Source organism: Schistocerca serialis, chromosome 1 (assembly GCF_023864345.2).
Source record: "Schistocerca serialis cubense isolate TAMUIC-IGC-003099 chromosome 1, iqSchSeri2.2, whole genome shotgun sequence".
NCBI lineage: Eukaryota > Metazoa > Arthropoda > Insecta > Orthoptera > Acrididae > Schistocerca > Schistocerca serialis.
This window is the reverse complement of record NC_064638.1, coordinates 1,033,065,540-1,033,086,962: the sequence shown is the minus strand read 5'-3', so window position 1 is coordinate 1,033,086,962 and position 21,423 is coordinate 1,033,065,540. Positions and strand designations below refer to the sequence as shown.

The window sequence follows — 21,423 nt, the reverse complement described above, 5'->3', positions numbered from 1 at the left end:
CATTATGTGGTGAAAGTTCAAGCGTTAATGAAAAACGTTTGTGAGTGGAAAGTGAGTTGATGGAATTGATTGAGGACTATGAACTGGGAGATATTTTCAATGCACACAAACAGACTGTTCTATAATGTGCAGCCAAATAAAACTTTGTAATATAAAGAAGATGTCTGTCATGGTGGCATTAATTCGAAATAAGTAGTCACAGTTCTGCTATGCTGCAATGTACACTCATGCTCATATATTAAGGATAATGCTGATACATGGTGAAAAAATGCTCTGGTGGGCGGTTTGCAGGTTTAAATCACCTCGGCGTATGACCATACGGTTTATTTGACCTGCGGTCATCGCACGGTGGCACTGGCAACAATCCACATACGCGGAGGTGTGTTGGTGCATGTCAGAGTATGGTGCAGCGGGTAAATGTGCAGACATTTTCAGATGTGCTAATTATGACTGTGTGTTGAAAATGGCACAAAGAACACATATTGATGATGTTATGAGGGGAGGAATACTATGGCGACTGGAGGCTGGTCAAACACAGCAGGTTGTAGCACTGGCTCTCCGTGTGCCACAAAGTGTGATCTCAACATTATGGCAACAATTCCAGCAGACAGGAAATGTGTCCAGGTGCTACAGTATGGCACATCCACAGCTTATAAAACCACAAGAAGACTGATATCTCACAATCAGTGCCCACAGACGGCCACGGAGTACTGCAGGTAGCCTTGCTCAGGAGCTTACCGCAACCACTAGAACAATTGTCTCCAGACACACAGTCTACAGACGACTGAACAGTCATGGTTTATTTGCCTGGAGACCTGCAAGGTACATTCCACTGATCCCTGGTAACAGGAGAGCCCGTAAAGCCTGGTGTCAAGAACACTGTACGTGGTCATTGGAACAGTGGTCTCAGGTTATGTTCACGGACAAGTCCAGGTATAGTCTGAGCAGCGATTTTCACCAGGCATGAACCAGGAACCAGATACCAACCCCTTAATATCCTTGAAAGGGACCTGTATGGAGGTTGTGGTTTGATGATGTGGAGTGGGATTATGATTGGTGCACGTACACCCCTACATGTCGTTGACAGAGGAACAGTAACAGGTCAGGAGTATCAGGACGTCATTTTGCACCAGTGTGTCTGCCTTTTCAGGGATGCAGTGGGTCCCACCTTCTTCCTGATAGATGATAGCGCACAGCCCCACCAACCAAGCTGCCATCGTGGAGGAGTACCTTGAATGAGGCGAATGGAGTGGCCTGCCTGTTCTTCAGACCTAAACCCCATCGAGCACGTCTGGGATACTCTCGGTCGACGTATCGCTGCACGTCTTCAAACCCCTAGGACACTTCAGGTGCTTGACCACCTGATCCAAAGTATGAGAACCCGTTGTGCGGCCTGTATACGTGTGCACGGTGATCATATCCCATATTGACATTGGGGTACATGCACAGGATAGTGGCGTTTTGTAGCACATGTATTTCGGGATGGTTTTCTAAACTTATCACCAATACCGTGGACATATAGATCTGTGTCGTGTGTGTTCCATATGTGCCTATGCTATTAACGCCAGTTTTGTGTAGTGCCACGTTGTGTGGCACCACATTCTGCAATTATCCTTAATTTATGAGTATGTGTGTAAATCTATACTGCTTAAAAAGTATTAAAAAGCTTTCCATATAGAACACAGCAAATTCGAATCCCTAGGTGACTTTTGAAATTTTGAAGACTTCCTCATCCCATTATATCATCAAATGGGGGGAAAAAAACAGAAAAATTTCTACTTGTCAATTAGTGTGCTGCACATCGGAAATATTTTCATTTGGTGAGAAATGTGAAAATGTTTTTTTCCTCAAATTGCACTGGGCACTTGCAGCCTCTAGATTTGGGGATTATCCATGCTTTTAAATTTAATTACTGATAGCAGCTAGCTCAGAAAGCAGTTGTGATGGATTGACAGAGGACTACTTGGAGATGCATCCACACTGAAGATAAATCTCCTCACTGCTCTTAACTTTATTTCAGAAGCGTGGAACAGCACCGCAATACAAAACTACTTTAGAAAATGTGGCTTTTTGGCACACAGGGGAGACTATAATGACATGTCTACTGTTCTGGACGAAGAAGCAGCAAAAGACTGGGATTCAGTGTGACCAGCAGACTTAGATTTCGGCGAGTATGTTTTGCGTGACATAAATTTAGGTGTAATGCAAAACAACTCTGTTGACTATGTAGTGAAAGAGCATATCAGACTTAATAGTGGTGCTAGAGAGGAGGAAGAGGAACAGTAGGAGGAAGAGGAGGAAGAAGAAGAAGAAGAAGAAGAAGAAGAAGAGGAGGAGGAGGAGGAATCTGATGAAGAAATTCCCAAGAAAGTGAGTTTCTGTAGACACTACAGGGTGTAGAGACTAAGAAAATATGTGCAGTAATCTGATGTGGGAGACACTATCTAGCAATGTCATCAAATGTAGAAAACAAGCTCTATTTATTTAAGCGGCAAGAAAAATCCAAACCAACGAGTAGTCTGGACTCTGTTAAGGAGTGAATATTGTATAGCAATTACTAAATAATTAACCTCCAAATAAAACATATAGTTCAAATCTGTTTTGTATTTCATACATGGACTCTTGACAATTCAATTTAGTAACCTAATTTGTGGATGTTGAGTGACCGTTCCTTTTGTATTTTATGTCCAAGGAAGCCTTTCTTTTGTGTCGTGTTTCCTATTAGCGCTTAGCGGCTCCTGGCAGAGCATGGAAAGTCTGCCACATTAAGTTCGGATTATTTATCATTCCTGTCAAGAAAACTTGGTACTGTATTTTACTTTCCTTTTACTTTACGGCATGTAAAGTGAAGAATGTACTTTTGAAATTATCATCTCTGATTGCCGACATTTTGTGTAATTTATAGTGTTCTGTAGAATAGCGTACATGAGCTGTTCTGCCAGCGAAATATGTTTTTAGCCCTACATGATATTCCCCCCCACCCACTGCTTATCCCTCCCGTCACTCTGCACCCTGTACCAGTCAAACCCACTTTGTTTAGCTCACTATGTAATAAGTTTACAGACCTCAGCCTATGAAACATTCAAAATTCCTAAAGTAATTGATTATACAGTATAAACAGGCACAGAAGCTATATCTAAGTAGGTGCTAGAATTTCATTCTTCTCCTCCTAGGTAGCAATTTTACAAACACTCACTCATAACGTCAACTGACATGACCAAATCCATAGCCAAGCAACAAAGAAATTTCAAAATTTTACATCATATAGAAGACTATTACGAAAAAAGGTGGCTTTTGCCATAGTAAGATACGAAACTGAAAATACTATCAGACTATTACTTTTGGTAACTATGTTCAAGGTAACTGAGCCATTTATCAACACACTACTGCCACAAACTGTACTACAAAACTTTGCAGTTTTGAGGATTCTTTCATTTTATGTTTACCACGAATATAGCAAATATTTATAGCCTATATGATGAAATAAACTGAAAACTGCTGTAAAATACAATGAAAACTGCTGGATTACGACATCTTGGATGTTTGTTTTCCCCCTGCAGCCAATAGCTGTACAGCATGGTGACCTCACGGTAATGCATTGGCTTCTAGCATATAGAGTGATAAACAGCAAGCTTACTTGGTGGCTTGTTCCAAAGTATGACTGATGTGTCTTGTGTAAAGCAAATTTAGTGACTGTTTTGTTTTGTTTCATTTTGTTTTAGGGCGCAAAAACAACTAGGGTCACACATGCCCACGTCAAAACTCTAGAACCAGAAGACTGAGGAGTCAGAAATGACTACACGTCAATCCCAATCAACAAAAGAGAAGACAGTTAAAAACAGGGATGAGCAGAAAGGTCTGTAAAAAATGCCAGAACTAAAAATTAAATGGCCTTTGCCATATTGCTACAATGGATAAAAGGTAAAACACTGTCGACAGCCCAGGAGTCGTTCGCTTAAAGGGCCAATAACTCAGACGGCAAACACAAATGGGAACGTAAGCAGTTTTAGGTGTGTGAACAAGTGCTGTCATAATTACGTCGAACTAGAGCACGGTTTGAACCAAAATGACACAATGGCTGCGTACCGAGGAGACCAACAATCCAGCACGTCAATTGAAGAAAAGGCAGACGACGATGTGGATGAACTGTTTAAAAAAAAAAAAAAAAAAAGGCCATTCTGTCAGAAAATTGTGGACAGTCGCAAGTTGGGCATAATAAGGACAAAGTGGTGGGGTATCACCAGTTAACAAATGGCGATGGCTAAAAAGTAAAAAGACAGTGCCCAATACAAACCTAGTCAAAATGATCTTCTCGTGGCAAGAGGGCTGAAGCTGCTGGGAGAGGCTTAATGACCTAGAGCTTGTTCCTGTGAAGGGAGTACCAGTGGTGATGCCAAAGTGACACCACCTGCTGACAGATGGCAAACACAGAGATGTTCAAAGGGAATGTAAGGACTGGCAGGCTGAGGTACAAGGACTGCAACCATGGCAGCAGCGTCAGCAGCCTCGTTTCCTGTCAGACAAGTGTGAATACGAACCCACATATACATCACAGTGGCTCCATCAAGAGTGAGCAAGTTACAGCTTTCCTGGCCCCGTTGCACTAATAGATAGATGGTATCCAGCACACAGAGGCTTTGGAGGGCGCTGAGAATGTCTGAGCAGATGACACAATTGAAAAGCCTGTGTTGCCAGATGTACTGCATGGCCTGATACAGGGCAAAGAGCTCTGCTGTAAATATTGAGGAATGTTCTGGAAGCTGATACTGAAAACCATCAGCGCCAATGATGAAGGCATACCCTAAATCACGGTCAGTCCAAGAGCCATCAGTGTACACAAAGGTACTATTGCGAAGTTCCATGCGAAGGTCATGAAACTGAAGGTGATAGAGCGTGGCTGGAGAAGTGTCCTTAGGAAGCAAATGAGGGCCTAGGTGAACATGGCCACTGCACAAAGCCGAGGTGTGGAGGGAAAGTTGCAGACAGCGTGACATTAAGCTGCTGGAGCAAGAGCCGAAAGCAAACTCCAGGAGGTAACAGAAGAGGGACGCATCCCATACTGGCAATCAAAGGAGTCATCGAATGAGGAAGCATAGAAAGGGTGGCCAAGCATGGCAGACAAATGGCACACATATCTGCTGAGAAGGAAGTTATGGCGGTAGGACAGCAGTAGTTCGGCAGCTTCTGCATACAGGCTCTTGACTGGGCTAGTGTAAAAGGCGCCACTGACCAAATGTATGCCACGACGGTGGACAGTATTGATACAGCGTAAGAGGGATGGACGTGCAGATGCATACATGAAACGCCCACAGTCTAGTTTCGAACGGACAAGGGACTGGTACAAACAGAGGAGCGCAGCACGATCTGCTGCCCGTGAAGTACCATTGAGGACACTGAGGGACCACACACAGCATGTCGCCAGGTAAGACATGTGGGAGGACCTATAAAGTTTCTATCAAACATGAGCCCCAGGAATTTTGTTGTTTCAATGAACGGAAGAGCAACAGGCTCAAACCAATGGCGCTGTCAGAAATTCATACAAACGGTTTTGTCAGTGGAAAAACAAAAGCCATTGTTGATGCTCCATGAGTAAAGACAATTGAGACATCGCTTAAGATGCTGCTCAATGAGACAAGTATGTGGAGAACTGCAACAGACAGCAAAATCATCAACAGAAAGGGAGCCAGAGATGGCCGGTGGGAGACAGGCCATTATAGGGTTAATGGTGATATTGAAGAGGACGATGACCACGACAGAACTCTGAGGCACACGGTTTTACTGGGTAAAGGTGTCTGACAAGGCAGAACCCAAATGTACCTTGAAAACTCGGTCTTTTAAAAATTTCTCAAGGAAACGGAGCAGGTGGCCACAGAAGAACCATGCATACAGACTACGGAGGGTACCAGTCCTCCAGCAGGTGTAATAGACTTTCTCCAAATTGAAAAACACAGCCATAGCTGGGATTTCTGCAGAAAACCATTCATGACACGGGTGAAAAAAGTGACGAGATGGTCAACTGCAGAATGGCGTGCTCGAAATCCACATTGAGCAATAGTTAGTAAACTGCAAGACTTGAGCCACCATACCAGCCGTGCATAAATCATACGTTCCATCACCTCGCAAACAAAGCTGGTGAGAGAAATGGGGCAGTAGCTAAAAGGAAGGTGTTTTTCCTTATCACACTTAGGTATGTGTATGACAGTGGCTTCATTCCAGCAATTGGGAAATGTACCCTCTGCCCAGATGCGGTTGTACGTATTAAGCAGAAAGTGCTTGCCTGCAAGAGAAAGATGCTGCAACATCTCAATGTGAACAACGTCTGGCCCTGGGGCAGAGGATTGGGGGAAGTGAAAGCATGATCCAGCTCCTTCACAGTAAAGAGGGCATTGTAGCACTTATGATTCTGAGAAGAGAAGGGTACCGCCTGAGCTGCCTCCACTCGTTTCTCGATGGAGGAAGGCAGGGTGATACGGAGAAATCTCCGCAGGAGATAGCAATAGGTTCCACAATGACATCATCTGCTACTGTCAGGCAGGAAATTAGGGAATGGATCTTGGTCCCAGAGAGCTGTGAGATGTTGACCCACATGATGGAAGAGGGAATGGCACTGTTGGAAGAAGGAAGAGGGAACGGTACTGCTGGAAGAACTAGTGAGTGGAATCCAGCTAGCTTTTTTTTGCTAGCCTGAAGAAAGCTATGACATTGTGCACACATCTGTTTATAATGAATGCAGTTTGCCACTGTAAGAGATGGTTAAAAACTGCAAGTCTCCACAAACAAATTGCATTGTGGCACGCCTCAGTCCACCAAGGGACTGGGACACAGTGTGGTAAAGAGGAAGTGCGAAGAATGGAACATTACTAACCATTGCACAATGTGGATTTCGAGCACGCCATTCTGCAGTTGACCATCTCGTCACTTTTTTCACTCATGTCATGAATGGTTTTCTGCAGAACGTTTGTAAGGTATTCCACCTGGTCATCACAACTGGAGAAATGTTGTTTGTCGAAGGTCGCCAGTGAGGAATAAAACCTCCAGTCAGCCTGAGTTAGCTGTCGTTTTGGTGTGCACATAGGCGGGGTAGGAGTCAGCACACAGATAGCACACAGGAAAAGTATGAGTCAGAGAGAACTGTACAATCAAAACGATGAGAAAGCTGAGCAGTGCAGGATAGGTCCAAATGGGAATAGGTGTGTGAGGAGTCTGAAAGGAACATGGGTGCTCCTGTGTTAAAGCAGAAGAGGTTAAGTTGATTGAAAAAGTCAGCCAAGAGGGCACCTCTTGGATGTGTTCTGGGAGAACCCCAAAGGGGATGGTGTGCATTAAAGTCACCAAGTGGCAGAAAGGGGTGAGGTAGCTGCTCAATAACTTGGAGGAAGTCTGCCCTGGTGACACTGAATGACAGAGGGATGTAAATGGTACAAAGGGAAATGGTCAAGTGAGGAAGGAAAAGGCAAATTGCAACAGCTTGAAGGTGGGTAGTCAGGGGGCTGGGTTGGCTACGAACGTCATCCCATATGAGCAGCATGACTCCCCCATGAGATGGAATTCTGACCTCAGGAGGAAGGTTAAAACAGACCGGGAAGAACTGCAAGAGCTCAATGTGGTCGTGAGGATGCAATCTTGTTTCCTGAGGCAGAGAACAAGTGGACGCTGTGATTCTAGGATGAGCCGTAAATTCTCTTGGTTGGATCGAAGGCTGTGATCGTTCCATTGGAGGAGAATCACGACAAGGAAAAAATGAAGGGGTGTCACCTTGGAGGCTAGTCTTCAAAGACTTGCTGCTACGGGGCACAGAGGCAGGAGGATCCTGCTCCATGAGGATTACAGGAGCATCGGAATTCATCAGCTGTTGGCCTGCAGAGTCCAGGGCAGAAAAATGGTAGGTGGTGTGCACTCGCGAAACAGAGGTTGGGTGGGTGAGGGTATCACATAAAGACACCGTCGAAGAGGAGCTTTGAGTCAACGAAGGAGAAGCCCGTTTGCCTTTGTTTGACTTCTTTGAACCTTTCTGGTTAGCAAAAGAAGACACAGATGTTTGTTGGCTGAAGGGACATAGGAAGTCTTCATGGGAGTATGCCTTCTGTCCTTTCTTGCCTGCCAATTGTGTGGATGGTGACTTCGCCCACAGAGGCGAAAGTTTGGTAGCGTGTTGCACAGCTGGAAGTGGAGACAGGAATGCTACTATGATGCTGTGCAATTTCACAACAGCTGTGCTAAATTTATGGTCATATGTCTGTGTAGCCATTTTAGTGATTGTGGCTTCCATTTAGGTTTAATTTATACAGTTACATCTTGTACGCCCTCCACTACCGTGAATTAACTTTACTTACAGTAGTTCTGCTGTAAGCCTGTCGACAGAATCCAGAACGTATCATGCTTCTACCGACAGCGGCCAACATAGGCTACTCCATTTGCTATTTGCAGCATCACACTTAATAAAACGTATTCAATGAATATGTTGAGCGATGGCTTGTTTGTCTTTGTTGCAGTCCACAATGCTATTTAATACATTGTGATGGCAGACAGACTGTTATAAATTTAATGGATTGCTGGGACAGAGTAACACAGAAATCACAGCAGGCTTAGCTTTATTTCATATTCATTGGTATAAATAAGCACCACACGTGAAGGAAAATGTTTGTATATACAAGTGCTTTCATGAAACTGGCTTGTTTACAATACAGCAAGTGACATGCTCCAAGTGCAAAAAACGCTTTGGCAATCTTGCAAAATGCTCCACTTTGACTGCTCAGCACATGAATAAGGTAAAGTTTACAAGCAATACACTAGAGGTCAATACGCTTATGTCACCAGAATATGCTGCACTGCTACTAGTTACAGAAGGAAAACACCCCCACATTACATTCTTATACCATTCACCATGTTCGCCACTTTTTGCTTTTTTCTGAATGAGCACAAAGGAAGGGTTTCCCAAAAAAGCATGTTTTATCTTATAATTTATGATCATAGCATGTCGGAAACAGTCCAATTACCTTGTACCCAGATACCATTTTCAATTTTGTGATGAGTTTTTACATGCTGTTACACATCTGTGATTTTTTAAAGAACTGATGAATTTCATTACCACAAATTATTGTACAATACATTTAATTTCCTCCACTTACACAGATTTTATACAATGCATTGGAGAGGATTACAATTTTTAATCATTTATGCCAATTGCATATATTTTTGTTCGTATTTTGGGAGTTTGAATGTTTTTCTCGATTCTGCATTTTCTTCAGTTTTGTGTTTTTTACATTTGGACTATACGAAAACATAAAATAGGGCTTCACTGTATTACATACCAGTTCCACCCCCTAAGCGTGATTAAAAAAAAAAAAGCTTGCTTGGGTCCAAGCCCCTTTGTTGTTCTGTGTATTCTCATATTATTTATTCCTGCTGTGTTTCCTTCCAGTTTTATGCAGTCATAATGTGAGGAATATTTCTGTGTTTAGCAGATCCAGAACTCGAAATACCAATGAAAGTTACAACTCTCTGATGACAGGAAAGCCAACCTCCAAGACAACATTTGTTTACAAAACTGCTGAAGAAGTTGTAGCATTTGATGCTTGTTTAATTTTTAACAGTGCTAATCTTTGCACACTACAGCCTCTCAGGAGGCTAACATTCGATCCAGGAGCTTTCACGCTGTAGATACTGAAGGAAACCAATAACAGGACAATTGATGCAGATGTTATTCAATTTAGAATTCTGGTTAGCATAACACGACAACAAAGAAAAGACTGGTTGAGGATGAAGAGCAAAATGCATATGGCTCGCACTAGTTCACACAAGGCCTAATACAAACACTGCCAGATCTTTGATTCAGGTTTCCCTTAACTTGCAAAAGATGATGTAATATTCCGTTCTATAGATCTCTGTAATAATTGTATATCAAACTTTATCCAAAACTACATTAAATTTGTTCAGACAGATTTTTCAAAAAAATGAATACTTGTACCCATCTTGCCGAAAAAAATTTAATTGTTTATAATTTCAAATGTATAATTCAATAAGCATGAAAATGTATGTGTCTATCCATATAACATTCCTTAACAACTGTACCAAATTTATGCCTTGAAAACTTCGAACTTTGTAAGGTTCAACCCCCCCCCCACCCCCTTCCTCTCACCAAATTATTGCAACTTCACACGTGTCCATCCTTAAGGTAATGGTAAGAACGACACTACTTAGCTGGATTAGGATGCACCAAACAGAATATTGAACGAAGATCCAAAAACAGAAACACGGCGAGGTAATGTTGTCAAAGCCATGTTTCAGGGGAAGTTCTGTAAACTTGGGTTAGAATAGAAGACAGATTAAACTCATGATAGGACTGATGAGTGGCCGTGGGAAGTTTAAGAAACCCCCACACACACTGGGTGTAGACAATAGAGTCCCTAAGTGCAGACTATGTGGTGAGGGGGATGAAACCACACCATATTTAATCTTTTGATGTGAAGAGCTGGGAAGCAGAAAGACAGGATACTAAGGTCAGTAATTCTAAAAGAACTTATATCCACTAAAGAAGTAATAATATGCCTCTTACTACTCTTTAAAGGTACTGGCTGGATTTACTAGACTTCCAGGGAGAGAAACAGCACAATAAACCCAGTTCTAGTACAGCCAACAGTCTACTAAGACCACTGTTGTTTCCTCTTCCTGCGTAAATCAATCAATCCTCATAAATATTGTACACTACTAAAGCAATACACAAATTTAATCTTTCCCACTATTAAAGGGGAAGAAAGAAAACCTTGGGCTGGTGGCATGTCCACAGTGACACTTCTACAGATATTTTATCATGCAATAGTTACAGCACATCTCTTGTATGTGGTGTGCTCAGTACGAATGTAAAAGGAATCTTCAGAAATATTGTAAACACAGATGTAAATAACTTTCACTAGCAGTCACATAATTTGATACAAGCTGACAAAGGGAGTAAATTAGGTGTCTAAAAACAGATCATCAAATATCAAACTTACTTTCTGATGAAAACCCACTTTTTCATGTTTTACTCACATAAACTGCGAGGGTGTTTTGAAAAGTTCTCGGAATCACCACGAGAGGTCAGTGTTAGCGCAACAAGTTGTTCATGCGATATTCATTGGACTGTTGCCTGTATACACGTGTCTCGTCAGTGCTCTTGGAAGAGAGCTGTGGCTGTGACATGGCTCTGTTGTTCCCGCGGAGTGATTTGCAAAGTTGGAAAAAAATCGAGATTCGAGTGGTGATTAAGTTCTTCGTAAATAAAGGTATGAAACCAAAGGACATTCATGTCAATTTCCAGAATACAATGGAGGACTCTGCTCCTTCATATTCAACTATTGCCAAGTGGACAAATGAATTTAAATTTGGTCAGGAGAGCTTAGATGATGATCCACGCAGTGGTTGGCCAACATGTGTCACTAATCCAGAAATCACTGCAAAAGCGCAGAAAATGGTCATGGAGGATTGCTGATTGAAAGTGCATGAAATTGCTCACAATTGCCAGATGTCATCTGAAAGGGTGTATCACGTTTTAACTGAAGAATTAGAAATGAAAAAATTATCTGCAAGATGGGTGCCGTGACTCTTGATGCTGGATCGAAAATGCACGAGAATGGACAATGTTTGGCTCGCTATAGGAGAAACGAACAAGATTTTTCGTGCTGGTTTGTGACCACAGATGAAACTTGAGTGCACTACTACACCCCAGAGACAAAACAACAGTCAAAGCAGTGGAAACATGCTGATTCTCCACCACCAAAGAAAGCAAAGACAATTCCTTTGGCAGGAAAGGTGTTCTGGGATGCGAAGGGGATTCTGTTTGTAGATTATCTCCCTACTGGGCAAACAATTACTGGAGAATAATATGCTAAACTCCTGGACAAATTGCAACAATAGACATGTGAAAAAAGGCCAGATTTAGCAAGGAAGAAAGTCCTCTTCCATCAAGACAATGCGCAACCGCACACATGTGCCATCACCATGGCAAAATTACACGAACTAAGGTATGAACTGTTGCCACAACCACCTTATTCACCTGATATGACTCCGTCAGACTTCCACCTCTTCCCAAAACTGAAAATTTTTCTTGTTGGATGAAAATTCACTTCAAACGAAGAACTGATAGTCAGAGCTGACAATTATTTTGCAGGCCTGGAGGAAACTCATTTTCGAGATAGGACAAAGTTCATTTATCTACAAGAAGACTACATTCAAAAATAAAATAGTTTCAGTGATGTAAGTACTTCTTTTCTATTCCGTTCTGAGAACTTTTCAAATCATCCTCGTATCTTACTATAAGTAATTATAACATATGACGCAAAGACAAATGTAATTATATTCTATTGTCAAATTTATTTCTAAAACATGCTTGTGCATGAATCACTTAAAAGGTATTTCTGTGAAACTAACATGACCCATTACGATTCTTCATGGACAAAATGAATCCTGCATCAATCAACATTTTGAGACTAGATAAGTTGCCAGAGACAGAAATAATATAAAGTAGCGTGACATACCTAAGGTACCTAGTTACATCTCTTCCAGCTATATCTACCCTCATTATGCTATGAGGCATGGCAAATCCCTCATATATAGGTACTGCATGAGTAACGCCATCTCCTGCATCCAAAACAACACCTGTTGTGCGTCCTGTTGCATACCTGTGAGAATAAAAAAAAAGGCAGTAAACATGGATGACTATTACATAACATCAGAAATAGACCTCTTACAACACAATAAGAGGTGAGCGATAAATGGGACTACAGATGGATAGGTATGAAGGAAGGAAAGCATAGCAGGAAGCGATCATAGGTTGCTGCTAATACACATAAAAATGAACAGTTAAGTCTTCCTAACCTTTCGAATTACCTTAGAAGTAAAGTTGAAAAAAAAGCTATGTTTATAGCATTTGTAGATTCAGAAAAATCTTTTGACAATGTTGACTGGAATATACTCTTCGAAATCCTGAAGGTAGCACGAATACAATATAATGAGGAAAAGGTTATCTACCACTCATACAGAAACTAATTTGCAATTATGAGTCAAAGGATATAAATAGAAAGCAGTACCAGATAAGGGATTGAGACAGGGTTGTAGCTTATCCCTGATATTCAATCTGTACATTCAGCAAGCTGTGAAGAAAACTCCGGAGCAGTTTGGAAAGAGAATTAAAAGTTCAGGGTGAAGAAATTAGAATTTATATGTTTACTTATGATATTGTAATTCTATCAGAGACGGCAAAGGAATTGGAAGAGCAGTTGAACAGGATGGATAGTGTCTCAAAAAAGTTATAAACTGATGGTCAACAACAGCAATACTAGAGTAATGGAGTAAAGTCTAATTAAATCAGACAGAGAGAACTGATTAGGAAAGGAGAGACTAAAAACATTGGACAAATTTTGTTATTTGGGCAGCAAAATAAGTAACAATGGCCAAAGTAGAGAGGATACAAAATTCAGGCAGACAATAGCAAGAAAATATCAAACATAAAGTTAAGTGTTAGAAACTCTTTTCCAGGGCTCTGCAGTGCCATCTTGTACAGAAGTGAAATGCAGGTGAAGGAAGAGAATAGAAGGTGTGTGTATGTGTGTGTGTGTGTGTGTGTGTGTGTGTGTGTGTGTGCGCGCGCGCGCGCGCGCGCGCGCGCCCCACAAGTCAATATTGCTCCCTCCAGTGGATAGAAAATTATTTGCTATATTATACCAATTATTTCTTACCCAAATATGATGAGTGGACACTTCAGTACCTCATCTGATATGAACTAGCACTAGACTAATTATACTTAATACATGTAAAGCAGTCCGAACCACTATTGTGTTAGTGTAAGTTTTCATAAATGAAGCTGCCCTCAACCCAAATGTCGGTTAATTACGCATGGTTGTATCTGAGTTTTCAACCTGAACAAATCAGATAATTATAGTGTGAACTTAAAAGTTCTCATGAACTCTGAATCACAGTAAAACTTGGCATTGTTTTCCATTTACAAATCACTGCCAGAGGTGAATGAAATGATAAATAGATAGAAAAGAATCTGAGGGCCTTCTGAGGACTGAATCCCAAAATCTTTGGATTGGTAGTCTGCATTTACCCACTCAAAATCATGGATTTATTTACATAAGAGAAAATTTGTAAATAAATGAGACAAGTGCCAGATCTGGTACTAGTGCAACATACAAAGCTGGAGTAATATGAAATTTCACATAACAAAGGCTAATCAGTCTCTCAAAACTTTTATTTAGTTGTAGCAATAGTGTAGACTTCATGAGATAGTATACATACTGTAATTGGATAAGAACTTCACTCCAGGCACAAGTTTTTGAAGCACAGAAGGAAGTCGAGTGGGGAGGGGATTGGGCTTAACTAGCTTGTAACGTACAGAACACCGCCTACTCATCTATCCAGCAAGATAAGTACAACTGTACACGAACTACTTCCAGTTTGTTTAATCTAAAATAAATTATTCGTGTTATTACTAGGGCCCTGTACTTCCTTGGAATAAGTTCAAACACACTATTTTAACCTTTTTGGAATCTTTTAATAAAAAATGTAATGAAAATTAATGTTGACATAGAAAATTTTATTATAATTACGTCACAGTTATCCTACTTCTTTGTAGAAAATGAACAATTCACTATTTCTTATATGGCCCAAAAAATAAAATAAAAAAATAAAAAATGCAATGACAATTGAGATATTTTAATCATGCTACAATTATTTTCACTTCTTTTAATATTTTAATGAAAATTCTTTTACTGAAAAATTATTTTCATTTGTCGCTAAGATGAAAACATAAACTTAATGTCTGTATATGTGTATGTATCACCACTGTCTGTGGCCTAGCATGACAACTAAAAGTAATTTTATATTGCATTTTGGTGCAATTTAAAAATATTTCTATATTTTTAAAATGAAACTTTTTTTATTGGGCTATCAGCACACTTTTGCACACTGAGAAATATCTCTCTACAGCACACAAGGAGCATATTTCATCAACACAACTGCTCGTGGCTCTCAATACAATCTACCTTCAAAACCTCTCCCCTTCAATAATGGAGGACGTTTTCTTTGTATTTGGGGTGCTTCAGAAGAATATTCCTTAATTTGGTGACATGCTATACCCAATGATTCTCCTGATATCTGCACCTCAGAGATCATGTCTACAGCATCTTTTGGGGCAAAGATGTGGACTTTAGACATTGTATTGCAACAGATAGATGTCGGAAATAAATTCTTAAAAATGTCAAGGATGCAACATTCTTGTTGTTCTTAATGATCATCAATGGTTTCTTCAGTGAACACTGATTCACTACAGCCGAATGTGTCTACTACCTCTTTAACTTTCTGGTCGTCTTTGGCATAATATAAGGGAGCGATCAAAAAGTTTCCAATCGAAGACCGCACAGTCCAGAATTGGTATGCCACTCAGACAAAACCGCTGTAAGCACTGAAGCATTCATCCCACCAACGCACCAGGTTGAAGATATACGTTTGGTAAAACATCGTGTCACGCTGCATGAAGAAGTCCATAACTGTCTGCTGTATATCCTTATCTAACAGGAATCTTAGTGCATCCATGGCCTTATTTAATGGAATGAAGATTTAATATTCGCATGGGGAATGATCAGGACTATACGGCACGTGATCAAGTGTCTCCCAATAGAACTGGTCCGTAACGGAAGAGGCTGGCCTCCCAGATCGAACGGCATCTTGTGTCAAATCACAACCAGCATCGAACTTGGCCTATTTCACAACCATGGTTTCCAGCAGACATGTTGCCCCATACACATCCTTCATTCTCCAATGGATGTCTACCGGTGTTTGTCCTTCGGAAACCAAGAAAATAATAACATCATGTTAGTCTTGTTTGGAAGCATTTGGTAATACTGTTTGGAAGCATCTGGTAATAATGTCGCCATAGTTCATGTTTTGGCATTTACCATACGCATTTCAGAAAGACACAAATGCCACACTAGTCTCTTCCTACATGTCGATGCTTACACACCTAAATCAGAGTCGCACTGTGTTGCATATACACTGCAGCAATGCCCTCAAAAGGAAACTATGAAACTGCCAACAGCCATGTGCCCAAAAGTGTAAGTCTGGGTTCAGGTGGGAGAAGAATGTTTGGAGATTTTTTTTAAAGGACTAGGAGCTTTGAGAAGTATTTTCTTAATAGAAGAAATAATACTGTTAACCCCAGGAAAATTATTCTGACTTCCTCTGCTACATGGTGTCGACCATGGGCAAGGTAGGTGTAACAGATTATACAAGGACAGAATTCTTGCAGTGTTGTTCCCACTTTGAACATATAGGCAACACAGTCTTGTCACCAACACCAAATTTTTTTTATCCTTATCTTCTCCTGATCACAGGGACCAGAGGTCTGTGCATGCCCTTAAAAAGCACTACCCACGCAATGTTTCGCTGGTGTAGTGCTGCACATGCACAGTAGACCTGCTGACAGCAGTCAGCGACCAAGTAGCCTTGAGGCACGCTGCTTGAATGTTGGTGAGCACTATTCTAACACTGGAGGCCTGAATGTGGGTGGTAGTTGTAGTAACTGGTAGTTTACTACAATTTGATGCATAGGGAATCCCTGACAGTGCAGACTACAGTACTGTGACTTGTCTTTTCCAACTCTTTACCCAGAAGTAAATGAAGTTTTCTTGCTGTTGTGGAATCTAATTTCCCTACCATGACATTAGCTATAAATAAACCACAACTGTCAGTGGTCTTGTTGACTCAAAGCCAAAAATAGTGGTCACCAATTTATGTTTTAATCTCAGCAATAGCCGTTTCATACATATTTCAAATAATTTTTGTGCACTGTCTGCTCATGGGAGGGCATGTGAGCTGGAACAGTCTGTACTGTATCAACTGCAGAGCACTACAGAAATTGGAAAAGGAAAGGAATTCAGGCCGTGATCACATTTCATCAGCTCCATGGCCCTCAGAAATGCATACAGCTCAGCATCAAATATGCTTAGAGAAAACAAATGAACAGCTAAGAGTTTCCTCCTGCTTAGGCCTGTTAGTAGAGCTCACTGGAGGAAAAATGCATTCTTGAGTAGACACTATGTAGTAATACTAACAGTGGGGGTTTGCACAAACCCCATATCAGTGCAACCCAATGTCTACTTCAAGAAGATTCATAATGTGCTCCTATTCCAAATGGCTTCCACACTTGAGGAGAACTTCAATACAATCATCCTAAGATTTCATTGATATGAATCATTTTTAAAATAATCAGCAAACAGTTGCACAAAAGAAATTTTATTTCCTTTACTGGTTTCAGACAGCTAGTGCCCTCTTCAGAAGGCTTAAAGTCAGTTCCTTCCTTATTAAAATTAATGTGGTTGGAGATCTCACGATTCTTCAGTTTGTTTTTCTTGTACAAGTAGATGGTTCTTTGTGTCTGGCTTGACGTTAAGATTAGCATTTTATCCACCTTCAGCAACTGAGTTTCTATAAATGAGTAAAGGAAATAAATTTCTTTTGTGCAACTGGTTACTGATTATTTCAACAAATGGAAAAACAGTTGCTGAAGAGGGATAAAATACTAAATATGAATGATTATATGAAAAATTAACAACTTAATGACCAAAGCTTTTATACTTTGTTATCCACAAAGAACATTTCGAAACACATCACATCGTGGAGGTTATTCTGCCTCTGCGCATAAGATGCTATGGTGCTTGTCCAATTCAATATCCTTGTCGTGTACTCCATTAAGAGTTTTAAAATATGATTGCCACACTGATTCATAGATCATGCAACCATAATTTGAATGAGGCTAAATGCAGCCTTTGCAAAATTAGAGCAAAGATGCCAAAACAAACGTAATGCTCTTTTATAGGTTGTCGTTCACCTTTCGTGTTATGTCTGCTTTTAGAACAAAACCCCCATTCTTCTGCTCGGCAGGATCCTCATTCAGTAGATTTTGCATGCACAACCCTCAACTAGAATTTAGTTTTATGTACTTCATGTACACTACTGGCCATTAAAATTGCTACACCAAGAAGAAATGCAGATCATAAACGGGTATTCATTGGACAAATATACTAGAACTGACATGTGATTACATTTTCACGCAATTTGGGTGCATAGATCCTGAGAAATCAGTACCCAGAACAACCATCTCTGGCCGTAATAACGGCCTTGATACACCTGGGCATTGAGTCAAACAGAGCTTGGATGGTGTGTACAGTTACAGCTGCCCATGCAGCTTCAACACGATACCACAGTACATCAAGAGTAGTGACTGGCGTATTGTGACGAGCCAGTTGCTCTGACACTGCGGCCGGCCGAGCGGTTCTAGGCGTGACTGCTACGGTCTCAGGTTCGAATCCTGCCTCGGGCATAGGTGTATGTGATGTCCTTAGGTTAGTTAGGTTTAAGTAGTTCTAAGTACTAGGGGACTGATGACCTCAGATGTTAAGTCCCATAGTGCTCAGAGCCATTTGCTCGGCCACCATTGACCAGACATTTTCAATTGGTGAGAGATCTGGAGAATGTGCTGGCCAGGGCAGCTGTCCAACATTTTCTGTAACCAGAAAGGCCCGTACAGGACCTGCAACATGCAGTTGTGCATTATCCTGCTGAAATGTAGGGTTTCGCAGGGATCGAATGAAGGGTAGAGCCACGGGTCATAACACATCTGAAATGTAATATCCACTGTTCAAAGTGCCATCAATGCGAACAAGAGGTGACTGAGATGTGTAACCAAAGGCACCCCATACCATCACGCCGGGTGATACGCCAGTATGGCGATGGTGAATACACACTTCCAATGTGCGCTCACTGCGATGTCGCCAAACACGGATGCGACCATCACGATGCTGTAAACAGAACCTGGATTCATCCAAAATAATGACTTTTGCCATTCATGCACCCAGGTTCGTCGTTGAGTACATCATCGCAGGCGCTCCTGTCTGTGATGCAGTGTCAAGGGTAACCACAGCCACGGTCTCCGAGCTGATAGTCCATGCTACTGCAAATGTCGTCGAACTGTGGGATCCAGTATGACATTCCATATTACCCTCCTGAACCCACCAATTCCATATCCGGCTAACAGTCATTGGATCTCGACCAATGCGAGTAGCAATGTCGCGACACGATAAACCGCAATTGCGACAGGCTACAATCCGGCCTTTATCAAAGTCAGAAACGTGATGGTATGCATTTCTCCTCCTTACACGAGGCATCACAACAACGTTTCACCAGGCAACACCGGTCAACTGCTGTTTGTGTATGAGAAATCGATTGAAAACTTTCCTCATGTCAGCATATTGTAGGTGTCACCACCGTGCTGAATGCTCTGAAAAGCTAATCATTTGCGTATCACAGCATCTTCTTCCTGTCTGTTAAATTTCGCGTCTGTAGCACGTCATCTTCATGGTGTAGCAATTTTAATAGTGGCCAGTAGTGTACAATGGGTACTGGCAAGCATGTAAGATTTTAGATACTTAGTCGCTTGTAAATATGTAGCAGTTTTTATCATCAGTGAATGTTCCCATAGTCTCTCCTAAACTTTAGGACTTTTGTAAAACCCTCTATATCCTGTGTCCTCCGAGTCTTTTGCAGTGGCACGTCCAAATAAAATCTCCTCGGTTTTCATGTCGCATCAATTTGGATAAAACACTCAAGGTTTCGATGGTTGTCTCTGCCATTGTCATCAGGAGTAAAAAGCACTGATTGCCAGGGCTAGCACAGCTTTCCACATATATAGGCACGATTGTAGCATCTGGCACACATCAGAAACAGCTGGAGTGACATGTGCATGAAAAGTGAGTTTAGAACGGAATCCCAATGTGTTGACAAGAGCCAAGAGTCTCTTCTTTTCAAACAGTATTTTGTGTCTCTTTTTCAGGCAATGTTCAGCTATAGCTAACTTGTCAAGCTCACTTTCATTTATTTAAAGTGTACCTTCCGCTTCCTATTGTTTAATATGGCACTTGTGCTTAGGATAGTGCCCCACAACTGTGCAAATTTTTAGACCCATACAGATGGTGCCGCTTGTCTTTAATGCTGCAAAACCCAGACTATAAGTGATTGTCATCAGAAGTAATCTTTGCCCTGCTGTTCAGGACTGCTTTCTTGTGTACAAGATGATGAAAACTATCAGCGTTCGAGTATCGATCAGTATGTGTTGCTTCACTGTAACTGAATGACCAACTCAGCCTTCTGTCTTCCGCTGAACTAAAAAATTCAAGTGTGGTGCCTTTCCAGCCTTCATCATCTTGATAGGAAATTTAATTTTGAGATGGGCAACCATTTGTGTGACCGACGAAGAGCTGCAGTGCATTTTCCCTATGAGGCCATATCAGGAGCGTCATTCAATGGCCTTAGGGAGCAAGACAAACACGACACCAATAAAGTTCAGAGTCTGTTCATCAAAGTGCTCTGTCAAGAAATTCACGACTGCTGGAAACAGTGGTGATCAATCGCTGTGCCATCTGCTATTTCATAATATTCGTCATGGCACAGGAAGTAAATTTGATAAATTCGAAGCTCGCTAGGTGGCTGGAGAAATGTACACCCCTGCTGCAGCTGTAGCAGACAGCGCATGCTACAACATGTTCATATACAACAATGTCAGTGATAAGTATCGGTGGATTACTGTTTCTGCAGCTTTATCTCTGTCTCCAGCAAATCAAGGTACATCAGGACCAAAAATTTATAAAACAGTGTATTTACTTGTAAAAGTCTTGTAATCAAAATAGCAAAATCTGCAAAAACGGGACAGAATACTTTTCAATGCTACATCAAAAACTTCTTACCATCTGCAGAAATAATTCATTACTTTTGTTGGACTCTTGGCGTGAACACACTGACACCTGTGTCTCCGACAGCACTTTGTCGTTTCAGAATTATCAGCAAACAGTATTGTTAAACTTCAGTAATTTCTGTATTGTCAGTTTGCATCAACATACTTTACAAATTTGATGAAGAGTGCCTGGAACACGCCACCAATTTGCAGAAAAGTGGCCAAAACCATTTTTTACTCCATTCCAGTTCTGTCTAAACAAAACTAGTAGTGTGAAGCACCCGAATGCCTTAGTTCTTCATTTATCAGGTGAGCCTTGTGTATGGAAAATGTTTGTTTCTGTCATCCAACAGACACTCCGCATTTAAAAAAAAACTAAATGCTAACAAAGACCTGTTACATTGTTAGTGAAATACATGTTATTGAAAAATTACAAGAACTTTGCTACAGTAATTGTAAATTCACTAAATTGCAAGGTAAACATGCTGAAAGGCTAATAAATAAACATCTACAAAATATTTCATGTCAACAAATTAAAGTATCGACCAACAGAAATCCTCTGTAATGTGACATCAAACACTGCCTCAATTTTCTCTCCTCTACTAGCCAATTGTTTAACAATTACTTTTGCAATAGTTTAGTTGTCAATACGAACTGCAAGT

General features: G+C 41.0%; 1 protein-coding gene across 1 annotated transcript in view; it reads right to left on the bottom strand.

Annotated features, from left to right (window-relative positions):
- Window positions 1-21,423, bottom strand: part of LOC126414198 (actin-related protein 1) — a 73,866-nt gene that overhangs the window by 28,757 nt on the left and 23,686 nt on the right. Inside the window, exon 5 of the mRNA XM_050083326.1 lies at window positions 12,513-12,656. Within this exon, the coding sequence (XP_049939283.1) occupies window positions 12,513-12,656 (144 nt within the window). The remainder of the gene's footprint in view (window positions 1-12,512; window positions 12,657-21,423) is intronic.